The following is a 21,059-nucleotide window of genomic DNA, read 5'->3' as shown; positions in this document are numbered from 1 at the left end:
TTCTTTAGTTTGGTCGGCATAGTCAAGTTGAATTGAAGGGTCTGCTTGTGAGCTGTACAACTCTGTGACTGTATGAGCCTGAAGAGACGGGTTCTGGCCATACGGTAGATGTACGGGTCAGAAAGTGAATTGTTCTAGCCGTACAAATACATGAGATGCAAGAGCAGGCCAGAGTTTGAGTGTTCTGCATTGTGTAACTCACCCAAAGCCTATCCACCATCTCCAAAACACGAGTCAGGAGTGTGATGGAATAGCCCCCACTTGCCCAGATGGATGCGGCTCCAGCAACACTCAAGGAGCTTGACAGCATCCAGGAGAAAGCAGCCCACTTGATCAACATCCCATTCATCAACTGAAAAAATTGCACACTGCCATAATTTAGGAAAGCAATTCACCAGATTTCCCAGGGCAGGTACAAATATGTAACATATGCTGAGTTTGTCAATGATGCCCACATCCCAAAAAATACAGTACAAGAAAAATCTTAAGATAGTTGTGATGGGTATTTCATCATCAGGGGTGTCGCTTTGCGGATGGGACATTTACCAGAACCTCCTCTGCATCAGGTGGTTGGTAAAGATGCCGTATGTTATTGAGGAGCAGGGCCAATATTGATCCTTTAACCAACATCACAGAAAACAGAGTATCTGCCCACTATTACTGTAACTTTGTGTGATCTTGCTGTATAAAAGTTGGCTCAATCTGTCACAGCAGTTCTACACATAGAAAATACCTCTGACTGTAAAGCATTTTCAATCACAAGAGATATAATTTAAATGGAAGTGCTTTGAAATTTTTAAAAATGTACTATCTCAAAATAGCAAATTGGGCCTTTGGGGATAATTTTCTCCGTGGAAAGAGCAGGTTTGTATTAATTATCTGGTGGCTTAATGTTCTGTGGAAAATGGCTGTCAGTGTATTATGGGCAGCATTTATGTACCTTCACAAATACCAGCTGAGACTTAAGACAGTGATAAATCTCTTAAACTGGCCGAGTTAAAGTCTCATTTGCAGCAATAATTCGGGGGGCTGCAAGTAACTAGCTCATGTAGGAACTGGGTGTCACTTGGTGGACTTGAGACATTCTGGCTGATTCAATCTGGCAGAAATGGGGAGGCAATGGCCTAGTGGTATTATCACTGGACTGTTCATCCAGAGACCCAGGTAATGTTCTGGGGAGCTGGATTCAAATCCTGTCATGACACATAGTGAAATTTGAATTCAGTAAATACCTGGAATTAAGAATTTAATGATGAACATGAATCCATTGACGACTGTCAGGAAGAAAATCCTTCTGGTTCACTAAACCCCTCAGGGAAGGAAACTGCCATCCTTACCCGGTCTGGTCTACATGTGACTCTAGACCCACAGCAATGTGGTTGACTCTGAATTGCCCTCTGGGCAATTAGGGATGGACAATAAAAGCTGCCTAGCCAGCGATGCCCTCATCCTGTTAATGAATTTTTTAAAAATCCATACATTCACGAGGAGCTCCTCAGATGGCTGACCCATAATTGGGCGAGAAAGGTTTTTTACACAGAGGGTAGTGTGTACCTGGAACGCACTGCCAGAGGAGGTGGGAGAAGCAGGTATGATAGCAAAGTTGAAGAGACATTAAGACAGACACATGAATAGGCGGAGAATAGAGGGAACTGGACCATGGGCAGGCTGATGGGTTTCGTTTAGAATAGCATTACGGCTGAGACAGACATGGTGGGCCGGAGGGCTTGTTCCTGTTCTACGCCCTATTGTAATTAGTTCTGGCCCCAGCATTGATCCCAGTGGCACACTCACCATTTATAGTCTATCATCCTGAAAATGCCCCCTTTTTCACAACTTTCTGTCTGCTATTAGTTAATCAACCCTCAATCCTCAATCTCCCCACCCCCAACCAACACATGGACTCCTTTCTTATTGAAAAGCCTTATGCTTTGTGCAGTATATCATCAACTGCCATTTGGAATTCCAAATAAGTTAAACAACTGGTTTAATTTTATCTTCCCTGCTTGTTATTTCATCAAAGAGCTGTAATAAATTTGTCAATATGATTTCTCTTTCATGAAGCTATGCTGACTTTGCTTGATTATATTATCTGTTTCTAAATGCTCTGCTATTACAACCTTTTTAATAAACTCTAGCATTTTCCTAATCACTGACGTTATACTAACTGGCCTATGGTTACCTGTTTGTTGTCTCCCTCTATTTTGAATAAGGGTGATACTGTTTTTCCAGTCCTGTGGGACATTTTTGTCTCAAAAAAAAGATATGTCTACCCAATGAGATTTAGCAATGGGAGAACAATCTTGACCTTTCCACTTTTAGCTACAGCCTTGGTCTTTTTGGAGGGATTTTTTTTTCATTTGGGTAAGAGGTTGACCATCTGAAGCAAGGAGTGAAGAAAGGGAGTGGCCATTTTATCAGAGAAATCAGCTTGGAGTTGCTGTGCCAGTAATTAATTGCATAAGTGTTACAGATTTTTGGTAAGTGTTGCCCTGATTCCATAACACTACTATGGATGGATGCAATCTTGAACTAGCCCCGCTCAGCCTGCCTTGTGTTCTATAAATACCCCCCCATCTTCCTAGTGCCCCAGAACTAGCAGCAGTTTGGCTTAGAGTCAATTGATTTTCCTTTACCCATCACAATTGAGCTGCCATGTGTTGTTCAGTCAGTACCTGCAGTTCACTAGTTTTATTCATAGCAGACCCAAATACCAGCAAGTCATGGGCACACACCAATTTCAGAATGCTCCACTCTGGGTGTTCACCCAGTTCCCATTTCGTAGTCATACCAAGACAGTTAGAGCATTTGTGTCCTGAGAAGTTCAGTCACTCCAACAATGATAACCTCCTGTGACTCCAACTCTCACTTTTGGTTGGGGTGAAGAATCAGTAGCTGCCAGTTCCTCTGTCTTTTAGTCTTTCTTATTGCCACCGGTGATTTCTATGGGATTGGGCAGCTGTGGTTGGAAAGCGCCTGGTGTTTTGGTCACTGCAACAGTGCCAGGTCCATTCCTTTTCCCCCATAAGTGTTGGGAGCCAGCAACAATTTGATCCCACTGTTCCATGATCCTTGTGAATTTTATTCCACTAGAGATTCATCAGGACAGTTTTGGGAAAAGTGAATCTCCCAAGAACCAAACCTCCCGACTGTCTAACACTCAAACCACGAGTTTTCCCTTGTCCTGCCCTTCCTTGCAGGAGGGAGACACAACGTAGTGAGGGAAAGATAAGAGGGTGTAAGTGATGGACAGAGACTGTGGAAATTGCAGAGAACAGAGAGGGCATTAGAATTTGAACTGAAGCTACTTTCGGGTGAACTAAGAACATCTGTAATGGGATTGAAAAATGAAAAGTTATCATGCAAAGGTTTGTGGCATTTCCAAAAGTAATATTGCTCAAAGGATTTAATTTAATTTATTTATTGAACTGAAACATGAGCTTCAAATTGCTTCAGTAATTCTGGGTGAGTCATCCAACTTGGCAAGGCCCATAGTTGCCCTGATAACAAAATTAACTCTCATAGAGAGAAAGGTAATGTGTGGTGCCAAGAAAATTACATGAAAGTGATGAATGTTAGTTCTGTGTGATACCAGTCAGTTTCCATAAATGGTGTAATGAATGTTTATCATTGATAATAAAATTAAGAAACAGGAGAACAGACTTTAAATAAAGAACACTATTAATTTTCAGTTCAAATGCTGATATTACTTCTCCAAAGGATTCAAGAGGTTAGCTTCTTTATACAGCTCAATAAATTAATGAACATGACATGTTGCGGTACATTGCCAAGCACATACAAACCATGCCCAGTAATCACAAAACCCAAAATGAAAGACGTTGAATGTTTTCCAGGAGGAGTTAAATATGATTCTTAGGTCTTGTGGTATCAATATATGAGGAGAAAGCAGGAACAGGGTTGTGTGATCATACATGATTATCTTTAATGGCATAGTGCGCTTGGAGGGTCAAATGTCCCATTCCTGCCTCTATCTTCTGTGTTTCATTGTAAATTCAGAAAAAAAATCCTGTATTAATTCAATCAACCATTTGAATTGCATCAATAATTTACATGCAGAATTGCAAATCATGAGCCTATTAACATACGTCCAGGAAAATACAAAATGAGTTATTTGAAGCAGACGGTAACACAGATCAGATGGAATTACATTATCCAGCTGTTCCATCCAGCAACCTGATATCTTAACTTTGGTGGTTAGAAATCACAAAATAAATCCTGCTTTTTTTTGGTTTGACCATCATAAGTGAGCCCTCTTCTGCAACCTTGCTGAAACCATGTCATTTTCTCCTTTTCCTACCTTACGCACTTCAGTTCAAAGGATCTGTTCTCATATGGTTCAGCTCTTAAAGATCAATTATACCCAGAGCAGCTGTAGTATTAGCTCCTTCTATTACCACATTTATAACTCCAAAGTCTCACAAGGCCTGATAATTGTTCTCTTGCTTCTCAACACTGGTGTATTGTGTTCAGTTCTAGTTGCCCTGTTATAGAAAGGATATTCTGAAGCTGGACAGAGTTCAGAAAAGATTCGCCAAAAGGGTGGTGCCAGAAATCAGAGATTTGGGTTACAGGGACAGGCTGCGACTGGAAGATAGGAGGTTGAGGAGTGACCTTGTCGAGGCTTTTAAAATCACAAGGTGTATAGATAAGGTGAATGGCAAGTGTCTTTTCCCTAGGGTGGGGGATTTCAAGACTTGGGAGCATATTTTTAAGGTAAGAGGAGAAAGATGTAAAAAGGATGTGAGAGGCAACATCTTTACTCAGAGATAGTAGGAACTGCAGATACTGGAGACCCTTCAGGTCTAGTCCTGAAACATTAGCTTTCCTGCTCCTTTGATGCTGCTTGGCCTGCTGTGTTCATCCAGCTCTACACCGTGTTAGCTTTACTCAGAGAGTGGTTCGAGTGTGAAATGAGCTTCCAGAGGAAGTGCTGGACACAGGTACAATTATGTTTAGAAGATATTTGGAGAAGTACGTGAATAAGAAATGCTTGGAGGGTGAGGGGCCAAGGAACAGGCAGCTGGGACTAGTTTAGTTTTGGATTTTGGTTGAACCAAAGGGACTGTTTCTGTACTGTATGACTCAATGACGTGCAACATCGAGCAGCAGCATCCACATGTCATAGAATTGCTACAGTACAGAAATAGGCCCTTCGGCCCAACAAGTCCACATCAATGCACAGAGCATGTTGCCCAGACCCATCCCCCTAATCAACACATCCCTGAATACCATGGGCAATTTAGCATGGCTAACCCACCTAGCCAGCTGGAAAACGGAGCACCCAGACGAAGCCCACGTAGACAGGAGGAGAACGTGCAAACTCTAAACAGACAGTTGCCGAGAGTGGAATCGAACCCAGGGTCCCTGATGCTATGAGGCAGCAGTGCTAACCACTGAGCCACCGTGCTGCCCCCATATGATGTTACCTTCTGAAAATGTGCTTCAGACGCCCAGCTGTACCACTCCATTGCTACTACCGTGCCAGAAAGCGTCACCATCTTGAATGAGCAATCATTTCCATAAGTTGAAGAATGGGTTGCCAAGGCTGTTGCATTCAGTGACCCACCAAAAGCTAAGCATCCATGCCATAGAATTTGAGCCATCTTCCAGACACATTTTTGGGCTGCCCCAGATTATTATCAGCCTCAAAGTTTGTTTCAACTACTCACGAACATAAAAGAATCATACAATAAGGCGACACAGGTAGAACCTCTTTGGACCACTGTGCAGGATCTTCTACCATTTCCAGGACATGTTTGGAGGTGGGTGAGGTAATTAATTCAGCAGGACAGTGGCACTCATTTTCACTCTAATTGAGTCTGCAATGGGAAAGTTAGTGGTCGAACTACCAAACCTGATGACAATTGAGGCCTGTAAATCAACAGCAACCTTCAGAACAGCAATGCACAATTTGAGGTAAATTGACATGATTTTGTGGCAGGGTACATGGTGATCAAGAGTGTGAACTGAATATTCAAAGATATTCAGCTTTTAGGAGAAATGGGTAGAAAGGAAAACATTCTTTGTGAGGGATGTGCTCAATACATGAGTAAGAGAGAATCTTAGATCAAAAGTTGAAGATTGGTTATCATTGGTTTACAATGGGGTGGCACAGTGGCTCAGTGGTTAGCATTACTTCTTCAGAGTGTCATGAAGCTGGGCTCTATTCCACCTCAGGAAACTGTCTGTACGAAGTTTGCCTTTTCTCCCTGTGTCCGCGTGGATTTCCTCCAGGTGCTCCAGTTGCTTTTTTATTCATTAACGGGATACGGACGTTACTGGCGAAGCAGCATTTTTTGCTCATCTCTAATTGCCCAGGGGGTGGTTCAGAATCAACCACATAGCTGTGGGTCTGGAGTCACATGTAGGCCAGACCAGCTAAGGATGGCAGCTCCCTTCCCTCAAGGGCATTAGTGAACCAGACGGGTTTTTCCCAACAATCGACAATGGTCATCATTAGATTCTTAATTCCCGATATTTTAAAGAATTCAAATTCCACCATCCCATAACCATTTACCTATCAACGTTGGAATGTCATCTTTCAGACGGTGGTGAATCCATTGAACAGAGGGCTGTTGAGGCTGGGTCATTAAGTATATTTAGGCTGAGATGGGCAGATTCTTAATCAGTGAAATAATCAAGAGTTGTGACCATTGCGGGATTCGAACACTGATCCCTAGAACTCCCCAGTAGATTGCTCCTGCAGTCCAAAGATGTGCAGGTCAGGTGGATTGGCTAAGCTAAATTGCTCACAGTGTCCAGGGATGTGCAGGTCAGATGGATTAGCCATGGGAAACGCAGGGTTATAGGGGAAGGGTGGGCTGCTGTTCAGAGAGTCAGTGTGGACTTCATGGATGGAATGGCCTGCTTCCGCACTGTAGGGATTCTATGATTTTAAAGTCAAATGGAGCTGAGAAATAGCAAGGGATACATTGGTACAAATTGTTTAAGCATTATCGAACTGTAGTGCTTTTATTGGACATGGTATAAATCAGGAAGTCAGAGATGCATGTAATGTGTGTAATTCAGTAAAACAGTGTTCTTCAGTTCAAATTTAGAATGGATTAAACAAATTAGCACCAACAATAAATACAAAGTTCTTAGCTCATAGCAAACAGGTGGCCATGGTAGGACAGACAGTTTGGAGAGGGCTGCAGGGCGAAATGAAGGATGATACAGAAAAGTAGATTTAAGTGCAAGAATGTGGATTTTAAATTGGAGGCATCAGGGGATTGTGGCAACATAAGTCAGCAAACACTATCCCGGCCATTAGATATAGGAGCAGAATTTAGCCATTCAGCCCATTGAATCTTCTCTGTGATTCAGTGAGATCATGGCTGATCTGAGATAATCTTCAACGCCACTTTCCTGCCTTTTTGTCATAACTCTTGATTATTTCACTGATTAAGAATCTGTCCATCTCAGCCTAAATATACTTAATGACCCAGCCTCAACAGCCCTCTGTTCAATGGATTCACCACCGTCTGAAAGATGACATTCCAACGTTGATAGGTAAATGGTTATGGAATGCAGGAGGCTTATTTTCAAGTTTTGGTTTTCCCTTTACTCCTGAATACTGTGATGTAGGTGAGGACACAAGTAGCTGTAGTTTGAATGAACTGACGTTTTCGAATCATGGAAGGTGGAAGCTGAGAAGGGAACGGACATGGATTTCAACAACACAATAAACAGCTGAAGCTGTAGAGTTAGATTTAAGTTGTTACTGAAACAGCAAGGATATGGGGAATAAATGTAATCTCACCCAACTGCTGGAATTCAGTTCAGGGAGAAATCAGAAATGTTTCACACACTTACCCCTGTTTAAGCAACCAATATTCCCTGAATTAGAAGCCATTGTGCCATGTTACACTTTTAGCTAACTGCATGGTAACTAGCAAGGAATGTCTATTTGGGAATGCAAGGAGAAAACTAAAACATACAGCTTGAATTACAGGGGTCGAGTTATCCTGGTAGAAACTGCTTTGTGCTGATACTGTCTATTCAAAGACTGTACTATTTCCATGGACTCAAACTTACACCATTGTGTGTTCATAGGTTCTGCCGATAATGTGGTTTGGGCACTGGGAGTCAGTATTGCACTCTTGACACTGCTCCGTCCTGCTAGATTCTGAAATGAAAGCCGAAAGTACTGGAGAAACCCAGCAGGGTCAACTTTTTGAATCCGATTTGACACTTTGAGCTCTACTACTCTGAGACTGCTGCATCTCTATCATTAACTCATCTTCAGTATCTCTCTCCTCATCCTCAGTCTGTCCCATAAATCTTTTATTCATGTTTCTTTGTGAATAGAATACCAATCAGAGCACTCCCATACTTTTCTTCCATTATGGTCTTTTTTGAATGTCAACAGCCCGTGACTGTTGATATCAGATTTGCACCATCAAGCACATCATCAGCGTTCATGTATTAATTCACAATTATGTGACAGAATCCACTTTTCAGGAGACACAATTGCACAATTAAAAATATGGGAGCGCTGTCTGGCGGGATTATTATCACTAGGGTTACTGAAACCCAGGTCAGCAGATTAAGGTTACTTCATGATGTGAAACAGTAGGAACATTTTCTTGGGAAGTCGAATAAATTGTTGGATCGATGTAGCTTGCGAGTGGAGAGACAGACTCCCAGTTTCTCAAAAAGCCGAAGAACTGCAGGTGTTGAGAATCAGAAATTGCTGGGAAAAAGCCAGCAGATCCTGCAGCAGAGAAGGGAGTGTTAACATTTCAGGTCTGGTGACCCCTTTTCAGAATTTCTTCCAGATTGTGCTTGCCTGGGAGATTTGGAGGTTTGAAGTATTCATCTTCATTGGGCTAACCAGTCTTTCCTTGACCTTGCGTTTTCTTGTTTTGCGTACAAGATTAAATCACGTATGTTAATACAAATAAATTATAATTTCATTGGATATATTCCGAATAACTTAAAGTCAGCATTTCCAATGCTTTCATTATAAGTCTTTGTTTAATTCATGGATTTTTATCAACCGATGCCATTAAAGAGTGTGTTCTTATACTGTCACTTACTAGTAGGGCTGATTTACAGTCATCACATTTCTAGTCCCACACATTAATCTTGTATTCAGGTGGCATCTTCAGTGAGCTTCACTATTTAGTAAGAGTTGCACAGCATAGCATGTACCATTAAAATTATGCTACATAAAGAGGCAATTACTTCTACTAAAACAGCAGACAGATGGATTTCTTCTGAATGCAGTGAAAGCTTTGCGATGTTAACAGGCAGTAATTCAAGATGTGAAGGAATGTCTTTAGCTTGAAAATCTGTTCAAAGCAACACGTAGGAGTATGTCTAACAATGTGACTTAAGTCTCAGTTCAAAATGCTCTTCCCAATGGTATTGGAAGTGGACTGTCCAGCAGTTTTCACTCAATTGGCTGATCTTGCCTTAAAATCATGATTCATATGTGGGCAGAGAAAATCAAATTAAATCATGTCAGTAAATCAAATCATGGTTTTGATGCTTTACTATTGTGTATAATTGGCTTGCTGAAAGAAGACAGAGGGTGGTGGTTGATGGGAAATGTTCATCCTGGAGACCAGTTACCAGTGGTGTACCGCAAGGGTCGGTGTTGGGTCCACTGCTGTTTGTCATTTTTATAAATGACCTGGATGAGGGCGTAGAAGGATGGGTTAGTAAATTTGCAGACGACACTAAGGTCAGTGGAGTTGTGGATAGTGAAGAACGATGTTGTAGGTTACAGAGAGACATAGATAAGCTGCAGAGTTGGGTTGAGAGGTGGCAAATGGAGTTTAATGCAGACAAGTGTGAGGTGATGCACTTTGGTAGGAGTAACTGGAATGCAAAGTACTGGGCTAATGGTAAGATTCTTGGTAGTGTAGATGAGCAGAGAGATCTCGGTGTCCATGTACACAGATCCTTGAAAGTTGCCACCCAGGTTGACAGGGCTGTTGAGAAGGCATACAGTGTTTTAGCTTTTATTAATAGAGGGATCGAGTTCAGGAACCATGAGGTTATGCTGCAGCTGTACAAAACTCTGGAGCGGCCGCACTTGGAGTATTGCGTACAGTTCTGGTCACCGCATTATAAGAAGGATGTGGAAGCTTTGGAAAGGGTGCAGAGGAAATTTGCTAGGATGTTGCCCGGTATGGAGGGAAGGTCTTACAAAGAAAGGCTGAGGGACTTGAGGCTGTTTTCGTTAGAGGGAAGACGGTTGAGAGGTGACTTAATTGAGACATATAAAATAATCAGAGGGTGGATAGGGAGAGCCTTTTTCCTAGGATGGTGACAGCGAGCACGAGGGGGCATAGCTTTAAATTGAGGGGTAAAAGATATAGGACAGATGTCAGAGGTAGCTTCTTTACTCAGTGAGTAGTAAGGGAATGGAACGCTTTGCCTGCAACAGTAGTAGATTCACCAACTTTAAGTACATTTAAGTCGTCATTGGACAAGCACATATACGTACATGGAATAGAGTAGGTTAGATGGGCTTCAGATTGGTATGACAGGTCAGCACAACATCTAAGGCCGAAGGGCCTGCACTGTGCTGTAATGTTCTGTGCTCTATGTTCTATGTTCTATATCCCATGCAATAGGGGGTCAGTCTTGCATGTTCACGGATAAGTCATTCCAATGGTTAATGATCTGGGGACAATGATTGAAATCCCAGCAAGGACATCTGTTTGAAAGCTCCTGAAGCACAGAGCTGGGTTCAAAATCACTCTGTGCCTTATCGAAGTAATTAGCTAAAATCCAGACCCTGCCCCCTCTTCCAATCCCTTCCCCTGCTCCCTCTTGCCTTGTGACCCCATCCAATGACTCCCACCATCCCACTCTCACTGATGTGTGGTCTAGACCCTTCAATCATCTTCCACCTCAGCCTTGGTTCTTTATCAGGTACTCTGTGCCCAGCAGCTCTCATGGGTGGGATTTCTGCTTCTGGGGTCCTACTTCCTGGAGAAAGCCTGACACCAGCAAGTAGGTTATCCTGGATTCTTCACTTTATTGCACCTTCCCCAGCACAGGCAGAGCAGAACTGCCACCAGGTCTCTGAGTGGCTCTCTACTTTTCTAGGATTAAATTCTGGTTAAGAGTTGGACAATGCAAGTTATGAGAGCTTTCTATGTGCCAGTTTACCACAGTGTCGTTGCTTATAAAGCACTCTGGGAGGCTCTGAGAACATAATGTGGGTAAAGGCATAGATTCGTAGAGGTTTACAGCTTGGAAACAGGCCCTTCAGCGCAACTTGTCCATGCCATCCAGTTTTCACAATTAATCTAGTCCCATTTGCCTGCCCATCCTGGTTTCAATGCTAAACTGTGGAATGTATCTGACAGTGGCCAACCATTAACAATTTCTTCCCGTTTGTGTTCAGATACTGAACTGCTGTATCGGACGTCAGATGGAAATCTGGAGAGACGGAATATTGAAACCATGGAAAAGTCAGTTCTGATGACGGACCGGAAATTTGTAAGCATTTCTTCTAACTTTAATCCAGAAATCACACCGGTCAGCTCAGAAAAATACAGTACAAGGCAGGATTGTCAGTGTCCACAGTTTAAAAACAAAACAAGAGCTCACAAAGTTTGAGAAGTAATTGGTTTAGAAAGGAGCAAACCTTTATTGTGGTAAAGCCTGACATTTTGATGGATAATGAGCATACTTTACAGCAAGCACTGCATGAGTGTACCCTCAGTTTTGTTTCGCTTGCAGTGATCAAAAAGTTGAAGTATTGACATTCAGCTCCAGTACCTGTGTAATTGAGGTGGGATGATTTCCTGTGTGCCAATTGTAGCAAATCCATCAACACAATGAGAAACTAAGAATTCTTCATATTTGTTACATAGACAGCTGTAACCGCCAACTTAATACTATCGATATCCCACAGACAAAAAACAGGTGTTGGAACGGCTGGCCTGTAGTTATGAGACTGGGTTGAAAGATTTATTGTGTATCAGGGTGCTAGGAGCACACTCTAAGCCTTTTATTTATTCATTTATGAGTGAAAGGGGCCACTGGCTAGACAAGCCCATCCCTAATTATCTAGAGGGCAGTTAATAGTCAACCACAGTGCTGTGGGTCTGGCATCACATGTAGGTCAGACCAGGTAAGGACGGTAGATGGAAAACAAAAAAATGGTAGAAATCACAGCAGGTCAGACAGCATCCATGGAGAGAAACCAAGCTAACCTTTTGAGTCTAGATGAAGTGTTAGCTCGTTCTCTCTGCGTGGATGCTGCCTAACCGACTGAGATCTCCAGCATTTTTGTTTTCAGTACAGATTCCAGCATCTGCTTCTACAAGGATGGCAGATTTCCTTTTGTAAAAGATGTTAGTGAACCAGATAGATTTTCTGACAATCTGTAATGGTACCAACATTGTCATTCGACTCTTAATTCCAGATTTTTATTGTTATTCTGGTGTTTTCTACTTAATTATTATTGACCGGAAACCGAAATGACCCAGCAATCTAAGTACTGAATGCAGCTCCAACAACACACAAAAAGCTTGATATCATCCAAAACAAGCAGCCAAATTAGTCGGCGCTCCATCCACCACTTTACACTTTCATATGACGGCGAGTGCCATCTATAAAATACAAAGCAATAACTCGCCAACTTTACTAACTACTTGGGCAAGGTCTGCAAGTATATGGGGGCACCAGCACCCGTTATTCCTTCATTGTCAGGAGGCCAAGATCCTGGAACTCCCTCTCCAACAACATTGTGGATGTACCCTATACCACATTGTCAGGAATGGCTTCAGAAGGCAGTTCAGCACCACCTTGTCCAGGGTAATTAGGGATGGGCAACAAATGCTGGCTCTGGCAGCAACGCCCATATGCCACGAAGAATTTTCTTAAAAAGGTTTGAATGAGAGGTGTCTTCTGTGTCAGCAATACAACTTGCATTTGAGTTACAAGACCAGCATAGAAACTCTTTCCATTCTCCAGTCCTTGTGACATCTGATTGTTGTAACAATGGTTAATCCAGTAGGGTAGATGTGCTTCCTGCATTTTACTGTAGGTACCTTTCATTTTATGACTCAACTGATAGTAATGTTGGATCCTAGTGTGAAACCTGTCTTAATAGACCATGGGTTTTATTTTTGTAATTTGTTTACCGTGGAGGTCAGGCAAGGAACATATTCAGAAGAGGCTGCCAATGAACACTTAACAAAATAACATTAAAGTTTGTTGCATATATAAGGAAAACAAAATATATTCACGATATAATAATTATTTGAGATGATCTTACTCCACAGGTCATCAGCGAAAATGCAATCCTTTTGACCTCAACAATAACCTTCCAGATACTCAGACCTCAGTGAGAGTTCACCCAGTTTCCACTTGAAAGTTCCTTGTTCAGTAGAAAGGTTGTGCTTGGTTTCTTTTTGGCGAACCTCTGCATTCACGTAGTGCTATTTCGTTAGCCAATGTTGCTTCCTGAAATCCTTATACAAACTGCTAACGTCGCTGGCTTGAAAACAAAACATGCTGGAAATCACAGCAGATCAGAGAGCAGCCATGAAGAGATAACAGGCTAACGTTTTGAGTCAAGATGACTTTTCAATGACTCATCAAACTTCAAACTTTATATGGTCATGTGCACTTCAGAACCAAATATCAAAATAATAATTATTAATAATGAACATTTATTGTAGTTGCTACTTGAATATTAGGAAATATTTTCCTCCCCTACCTCCAGCCACTAAGTTTGGGGTAGGAGGCCTTGAGGGTGCCAATGAACCAGTGAGGGCGGTGGGAGATGAAGAGCCTTTCCAGCTCTCCCTGATAGATTCCAGGGGGAGGACGGTTCAGTTCAGACTTCCCCACCCCGAGGCCAAATGAGAGCCTTTGGTGATAATTCATTAAGGGGCACTTGAGGGCACCATTCTACCACTGCCAGCGTTCTACCTTGCAGAGTGGTGGGGAGGCCATCAGGAGTGCTGTCGGGAGGGGCGTTGCCTGTGCTTGCGGGAGAGTTCCTTCCTGGGCACCTCATCTCCTGTGAAGGGTCTAATCAGTAGCAACTCTTCTCTCAAAACTCCCACCCTCTGCTGCCTACGTTGGAGTGCAACAGGCAGTAATTAACAAGCCCACCCCACATACTGGTACCATGGGTTTCCAGTACCTTGACATTTGGCTCCTGACTGATGGACAGTTCTTAAAGGAAGGTGCCTGATATACAATGACCCAGTGGCGTACAGAAAGATTGCCTGACTGACATTAAATCTCAGATAATAAAATGTGAGGCTGGATGAACACAGCAGGCCCAGCAACATCTCAGGAGCACAAAAGCTGATGTTTCGGGCCTAGACCCTTCATCAGAGAGGGATGGGGTGAGGGTTCTGGAATAAATAGGGAGTGAGGGGGAGGCGGACCGAAGATGGAGAAAAAAGAAGATAGGTGGAGAGGAGAGTATAGGTGGGGAGGTAGGGAGGGTATAGGTCAGTCCAGGGGAGATGGACAGGTCAAGGAGGTGGGATGAGGTTAGTAGGTAGGAGATCGAGGTGCGGCTTGGGGTGGGAGGAAGGGATGGGTGAGAGGAAGAACAGGTTAGGGAGGCAGAGACAGGTTGGACTGGTTTTGGGATGCAGTGGGTGGAGGGGAAGAGCTGGGCTGGTTGTGTGGTGCAGTGGGGGGAGGGGATGAACTGGGCTGGTTTTGGGATTCGGTGGGGGAAGGGGAGATTTTGAAGCTGGTGAAGTCCACATTGATACCATTGGGCTGCAGGATTCCCAAGCGGAATATGACTTGCTGTTCCTGCAACCTTCAGGTGGCATCATTGTGGCACTACAGGAGGCCCATGATGGACATGCCATCTAAAGAATGGGAGGGGGAGTGGAAATGGTTTGCGAATGGGAGGTGCAGTTGTTTATTGCGAACCGAGCGGAGGTGTTCTGCAAAGCGATCCCCAAGCCTCCACTTGGTTTCCCCAATGTAGAAGAAGCCACATCGGGTACAGTGGATGCAGTCTTCCACATTGGCAGATGTGCAGGTGAACCTCTGCTTAATATGGAAAGTCATGTTGGGGCCTGGGATAGGGGCGAGGGAGGAGGTGTGGGGGCAAGTGTAGCATTTCCCGCGGTTACAGGGGAAGGTGCCGGGTGTGGTGGGGTTGGAGGGCAGTGTGGAGCGAACAAGGGAGTCACGGAGAGAGTGGTCTCTCCGGAAAGCAGACAAGGGTGGGGATGGAAAAATGTCTTGGGTGGTGGGGTCAGATTGTAGATGGCGGAAATGTCGGAGGATGATGCGCATCTGCCAATGTGGAAGACTGCATCCACTGTACCCGGTGTGGCTACCTCTACATTGGGGAAACCAAGCGAAGGCTTGGGGACCGCTTTGCAGAACACCTCTGCTCGGTTCGCAATGAACAACTGCACCTCCCAGTCGCAAACCATTTCCACTCCCCCTCCCATTCTTTAGATGACATGTCCATCATGGGCCTCCTGCAGTGCCACAATGATGCCACCCGAAGGTTGCAGGAACAGCAACTCATATTCTGCTTGGGAACCCTGCAGCCCAATGGTATCAATGTGGACTTCACCAGCTTCAAAATCTCCCCTTCCCCCACCGCATCCCAAAACCAGTCCAGTTTGTCCCCTCCCCCCACTGCACCACACCACCAGCCCAGCTCTTCCCCTCCCCCCACTGCATCCCAAAACCAGTCCAACCTGTCTATGCCTCCCTAACCTGTTCTTCCTCTCACCCATCCCTTTTTCCCACCCCAAGACGCACCTCCATTTCCTACCTACTAACGTCATCCCACCTCCTTGACCTGTCCGTCTTCCCTGGACTGACCTATCCCCTCCTTACCTCCCCACCTATACTCTCCTCTCCACCTATCTTCTCTCCATCTTCGGTCCGCCTCTCCCTCTCTCCCTATTTATTCCAGAACCCTCACCCCATCCCCCTCTCTGATGAAGGGTCTAGGCCCGAAACGTCAGCTTTTGTGCTCCTGAGATGCTGCTGGGCCTGCTGTGTTCATCCAGCCTCACATTTTATTATCTTGGATTCTCCAGCATCTGCAGTTCCCATTATCACTGACACTAAATCTCATTTGGCTACTAGAAATGACTGCTATTGGGATTACCAAAACCAAAATATGTCAGCTCAATATGTCAATATTTTGCGGTATATTTAGTTCAAAGACATACACAAACCTTGCTGATGAAGAAATAGAAGCAACTTTTACCATTGACCCATTTGTATTATGATAATATCAATGCAAGTCACAAGTATTCAGGACAAAGAGTTTAACTTCAAGATATTTTGGGGCGTTCAATAACCAAGTTGTTACAAGTTGTTGCTGCATCCCAAACTGCAGAATTAATCAAAGTTTTATGAGTTGGTCAGAGTTGGTATTTGCAGTACTCCTAAACCCTGAAAGTTAATTGCTGTAAAGTTATTCTGGCTTTTTTATTAAGTAGGTGTTAATAATTTATAGTAGTGTTCTCAGATTGTCAAACTTTTATCGGTGGACAATTACAGCTCAGTGCCAGATTAAATAACAGTTGAGAACGGTCACAAGAGAAGTGTTAATGTCTATAGATCAATCAGGGTGCTCAATGCAAAGCACTTCTCACATTTAAAATCAAATTAATTTACTGCACTGTTCAAGAGAAGTCTGTTTTATGAGCAAAATAATAGACTTTCGGTCTAAATTTTCAAGGTGCAATATGGCCTTTCTGTAGCTCTAATGATACTGATATTTGTGTAATTTTCAGGGTGATTTATTCATCCTAAGTATAGCATGGATACTGTTCTGGCAACCTCTCTCATACTTCCACAGGTATGGGGAGCAGATATAAAGGCATAGCGCCAGATCACAGCCAGCCTGCCTTGAGCTAGACCCCTGAGGCTCTCAAATGGTAATGATTATATTGTGGAAAGGAGGACTTGCATGAGAGCAATGCCTTTCACAACCTCTACATAACTTCAGGAGTATTAAGACTTAAGGTGTCTTGCAACCAATCACCTCAAATGCACAGCACAGCTATTCGGCTTAATAAGCCCATGCCCACGACTTCTCATCTATACCAGACCAATCGGCCGTGTAGCAAAATACTCTATAAGAGACTGGTGGCAACATACATACTATGGTGCTGAACGTTTGCACACATAGCCTCATCTGAGCTGGCGCTCAGCAGCAAGCATTGCTCATATAGCAGAAATTTCATATTCAACCTCAGAGTGAATCTGTAATGTGTAGTGATCAAATGGAATAGAAGAGCAGGAACCTTGGTATGCAGAGACACAGACCATTAGACAGAGTAGCTCCAGTTGGCATATACATAAAAAAGATAACCCAAACACTTGTTTTTCTGTCTAGTGTCACAAAAACAAGGAGGAAATATTCAAAACCTATAGTGTAATGCTGCAGTTGAAGTATGTAATGCAACCTGTGGTAGGAAGTATAGAAAAGCAAAGGAAAATGATCATGATAGATTATGTATAGTCTGGAAAATAGTCACCGAACTTGAAATATGAAATGTGCATTCTCCCTACTGATGCTGCCAGGCGTGCTGAGTTTTACCAGCAATGTCTGATTTTATTTCAGATCGCCAGCATCTGCAGCCCTTTATTTTCTTTACTTCGGGGTAAATGAACTTGGATGTTACCAAGGAATGACCGAAGTTCACAAACTGTTAGAAAATTTTATTGTTGTGATGCTATCAGTAGACAAGTCAGATCCTAGACTGAAATCTGGTTTGCTAGATCATATTTTATTAATGGTCTTTTGACTTTCATGAGGTGGTCTTTTACTAAAACATAAACACGCAGTGCAACTGATTTAGTTTCTACAACAAAAAAGAAGTTTATGACACAAGAAAAAGGTAAAATGGAATAAGGCAAACTATATTTACACATATTTAAAGATAAATGGTAAAAATACAATCCCATTAATCCCAACAGCATCTAAATATAGACATAGCAGGAACTGCCGATGCTGGAGAATCTGAGATAACACAGTGTGAAGCTGGATGAACACAGCAGGCCAAGCAGCATCGGAGGAGCAGGAAAACTTCACGTTTCGGGTCAGGACCCTTCTTCAGAAACGTCAAGCTTTCCTGCTCCTCTGATGCTGCTTGGCCTGCTGTGTTCATCCAGCTTCACACCGTGTTATTTCAGCATCCAAATATAGTCCACAAATACCAGAGAAAATTCCTTTCTCCACCCCTACATAGGGTTTGACTTATGGCTTTGCATCCCAGTCATGAGAATCTGATAGCCTTTTTCTTGATTTGTCATATAAGTGAGCTTTGATTTTCTCAGCTTGATATAACCCCTTCAGGGTTTTTAACTAAATTTAACCAGTCACTTCTGGTCTGGAAATTTTAAACAGCACTCCTTACACTGAGGTAACCTCAAAAGTGTCCTAAAATGTTTCCCTTTCTTAGGAATCGCTGTTTTAAACATTTAGCTTCAGTCAGGACTTGTGCAAAATTGCCCAAGTAAAACTCAATAGCTATTTTTTCAAACTATTTGTATTTCCCAAGCCGACCCAAAAGATTCTAGAATCTTCTATCTGAAAGCCTGATACACTGCACTATTTCCATTGTTCACTGTTCCAACATAACGACAACCCTATTACTGTCCAGGATGTCACGCTTTCATTTTTTTAAAAAAGATGCCAGCATGTTTCCAGAAATAGTAAGAAAGTAAACATTAAATCTCAAACACATTGACCAAACTTACATATCATATATTCAAAATCCAAACTCTAAAATATAGGTAAATTACACACCTTACATCACATAGTTGTTTTCTTAAAACAAAGAATAATATTGAAGGTTTTGGAGAACATGTGAGAAATGAGTTCAGAGTTAACTAGCTGGAGGAGATGAAAAATACTGGCAAATCCCTGTTGTTCCAGTTTCTGTGCAATCAAACAAGCTGAGATGAATGTTTTTGTTTTGGGTTTAATCGATAATTTGAGGACAAAATTGCACTGGTTATCTGAAAGCCAGCAGTTCTAAAATTTCTTACATTATTTGCCACTGAATAAGTCACTGAATGTAAACTCAATAACTTGCAAGACTGCACAATGTTTAATGGTATATATTGTGTAAATATTGCTTTAAAAACTATTACTTTTCTATTCATGTAAAATACCAGGAGCCAAATCCCTTCACAAATCTGTTTTCTGCAGAGCTTTGAAAGAACCAAAGACTCCCCCAAGTGTAGCACAATTTGCCAACATGCACAGCACACATTATGTCAAAAAAATTCAGAAAAGAATTGGAAAATCCAAGGAAATAGATGGCTTGATAAGGAAGAGTTAGCATGGATTTCCAAAGCGGATATCATGTTTAACTACTATTGTGGGATTTTTGAAGAGATTCAACAAGGAGGTGCTGTTGGTGTGGCATGTATTGCTGTCTGGAAGGCATTTGATGCAGTTCTGCTCAACAGATGTGTGGGGAAAATGGAATAAAATAGACAGTAGCAACATGGATACAAAACTACTAGAGTGACAGGAAACAGAGTAGTAGCCAAAGGATATTTTATAGGCTAGAGGAGTGTTTATAGTGGATTTTACAAGGTGTTGGTTTTGGGACTCTTGCTTTATCTGATACATATGGATGGCCTAGATCTTGGTGTTCACGGGATAATTTCAAAGTTTACAGATGATATGAAACTTGGAAGAGTTGTAAAAGGCGAAGAGCGCAGAGTAGAACTCCAAAAAATGTAGACACGTTGGTGGAATGCGCAGATAGGTGGCAGTTGGCATTCAACGTAGAGAAGTGTGAGATGAAGCATTTTGGTAGGAAGAATATTGAAAAACAATGTGGAGTAGGAGGTACAATTCTAAAAGGGAATGTAGCAGCAGAGGTATGTGAGTGTTATCAGCATTGATCATTAAAGGTGGCAGGACAGGTTGAGTGAGCAACTAACAAAGCATACAGTATCCTTAGAGATAATGGGAACTGTAGATTCTTGAGAATCCGAGACAACAAAGTGTGAAGCTGAATGAACACAGCAGGCCAAGTAGCATCTTAGGAGCACAAAAGCTGACAAAAGCCCAAAACGTAGAGTACCGGAGTAAGGAGGTGAAGTTGAACTTGTACACATTTGGTGGAAACAGTTGGTGTTGGTGACTTCAGTCACCACCTTCCATTATGTCTCAACCAAGACCATGGGCCTCTAGAGCAATTGAGTTGTACTCCTGCTTTTTCTGGATGGTCCCAATAATATGAGAGATGAGCTGCAGTCAACAGTTGGTCCATTGATGGAAGCTTTAATTTAGCATTGAGAAAGAAGAACATCAGCCTGACACTTGACGCCAACAGTGTCAGGGTGCACAAGGCAGCTATCTACCATTATGATGATCTTCCTCTTCTTCTGTTAATACATTTTTCCACTTTCAAATTCCATGTCTCTCACGTGCTGGAGCTTATCCATACTGCCTGTTCCTTCCATGCTGTCACAAACAATGTGACCCATTGGATTTTCCTATAAGGAAAAACAGTAGTTTTTCAATGCAGACCATAGCACTGACAGATTCCATGCTCCGTTTTCCATATTATATGTTTCATCTTTAAACATCAAAGGTATCAAAGGTAAGAGATGGTTAAACGATTGAGTTTTATCCACATTAAAAATATCTCTTAGTGCATGCTCATTGCAGGACTAGGGCTAGAATATTTTGCAACCAATCATCTGGCATTATTCCCATAACTTCTGCACTCTGGCTTAGCATGAGCATCCTTCTATTTGGCTATTAGCCATGGAGTCACAGTCATACAGATCTACAGCATCAAAAAGGGCCCCTCGGCCCATCTGTGCCATTCCATTTTCTAGCGCTTGGCCCATGGCCTTGTATGCCTTGGCATTACAAGTGCTCATCTGAATAGCTCCTAAATGGTACGAGGACTTTAGTCTCCCCCACTCTTATAGACAATGAGTTCCAGATTCCCCCCAACCCTGGGAGTTGGCAGGAATAGCTGACGATCAGCAGTAGCTTAAGGATATACTAGCAGACCCCTTAGGTGTCCCACATAATCTGCCGACACCTTGCTGAAGGGTTCCCAAAAGCTAGC

At 42.7% G+C, this 21,059-nt stretch overlaps 1 protein-coding gene across 10 annotated transcripts in view; it reads left to right on the top strand.

Moving 5' to 3' along the window:
• dpp6a (dipeptidyl-peptidase 6a) overlaps nt 1-21,059 on the top strand; it is a 1,430,988-nt gene that overhangs the window by 1,074,268 nt on the left and 335,661 nt on the right. For all 10 annotated transcript variants that reach the window (XM_059639738.1, XM_059639748.1, XM_059639745.1 and 7 more), the window contains one exon: nt 11,390-11,484. In XM_059639738.1, the coding sequence (XP_059495721.1) occupies nt 11,390-11,484 (95 nt within the window). The remainder of the gene's footprint in view (nt 1-11,389; nt 11,485-21,059) is intronic.

This window comes from Stegostoma tigrinum, chromosome 2 (genome assembly GCF_030684315.1).
Source record: "Stegostoma tigrinum isolate sSteTig4 chromosome 2, sSteTig4.hap1, whole genome shotgun sequence".
Classification (NCBI taxonomy): Eukaryota; Metazoa; Chordata; class Chondrichthyes; order Orectolobiformes; family Stegostomatidae; genus Stegostoma; species Stegostoma tigrinum.
The sequence above is the reverse complement of the archived record's forward strand: the minus strand, read 5'-3'. Positions and strand labels throughout refer to the sequence as shown.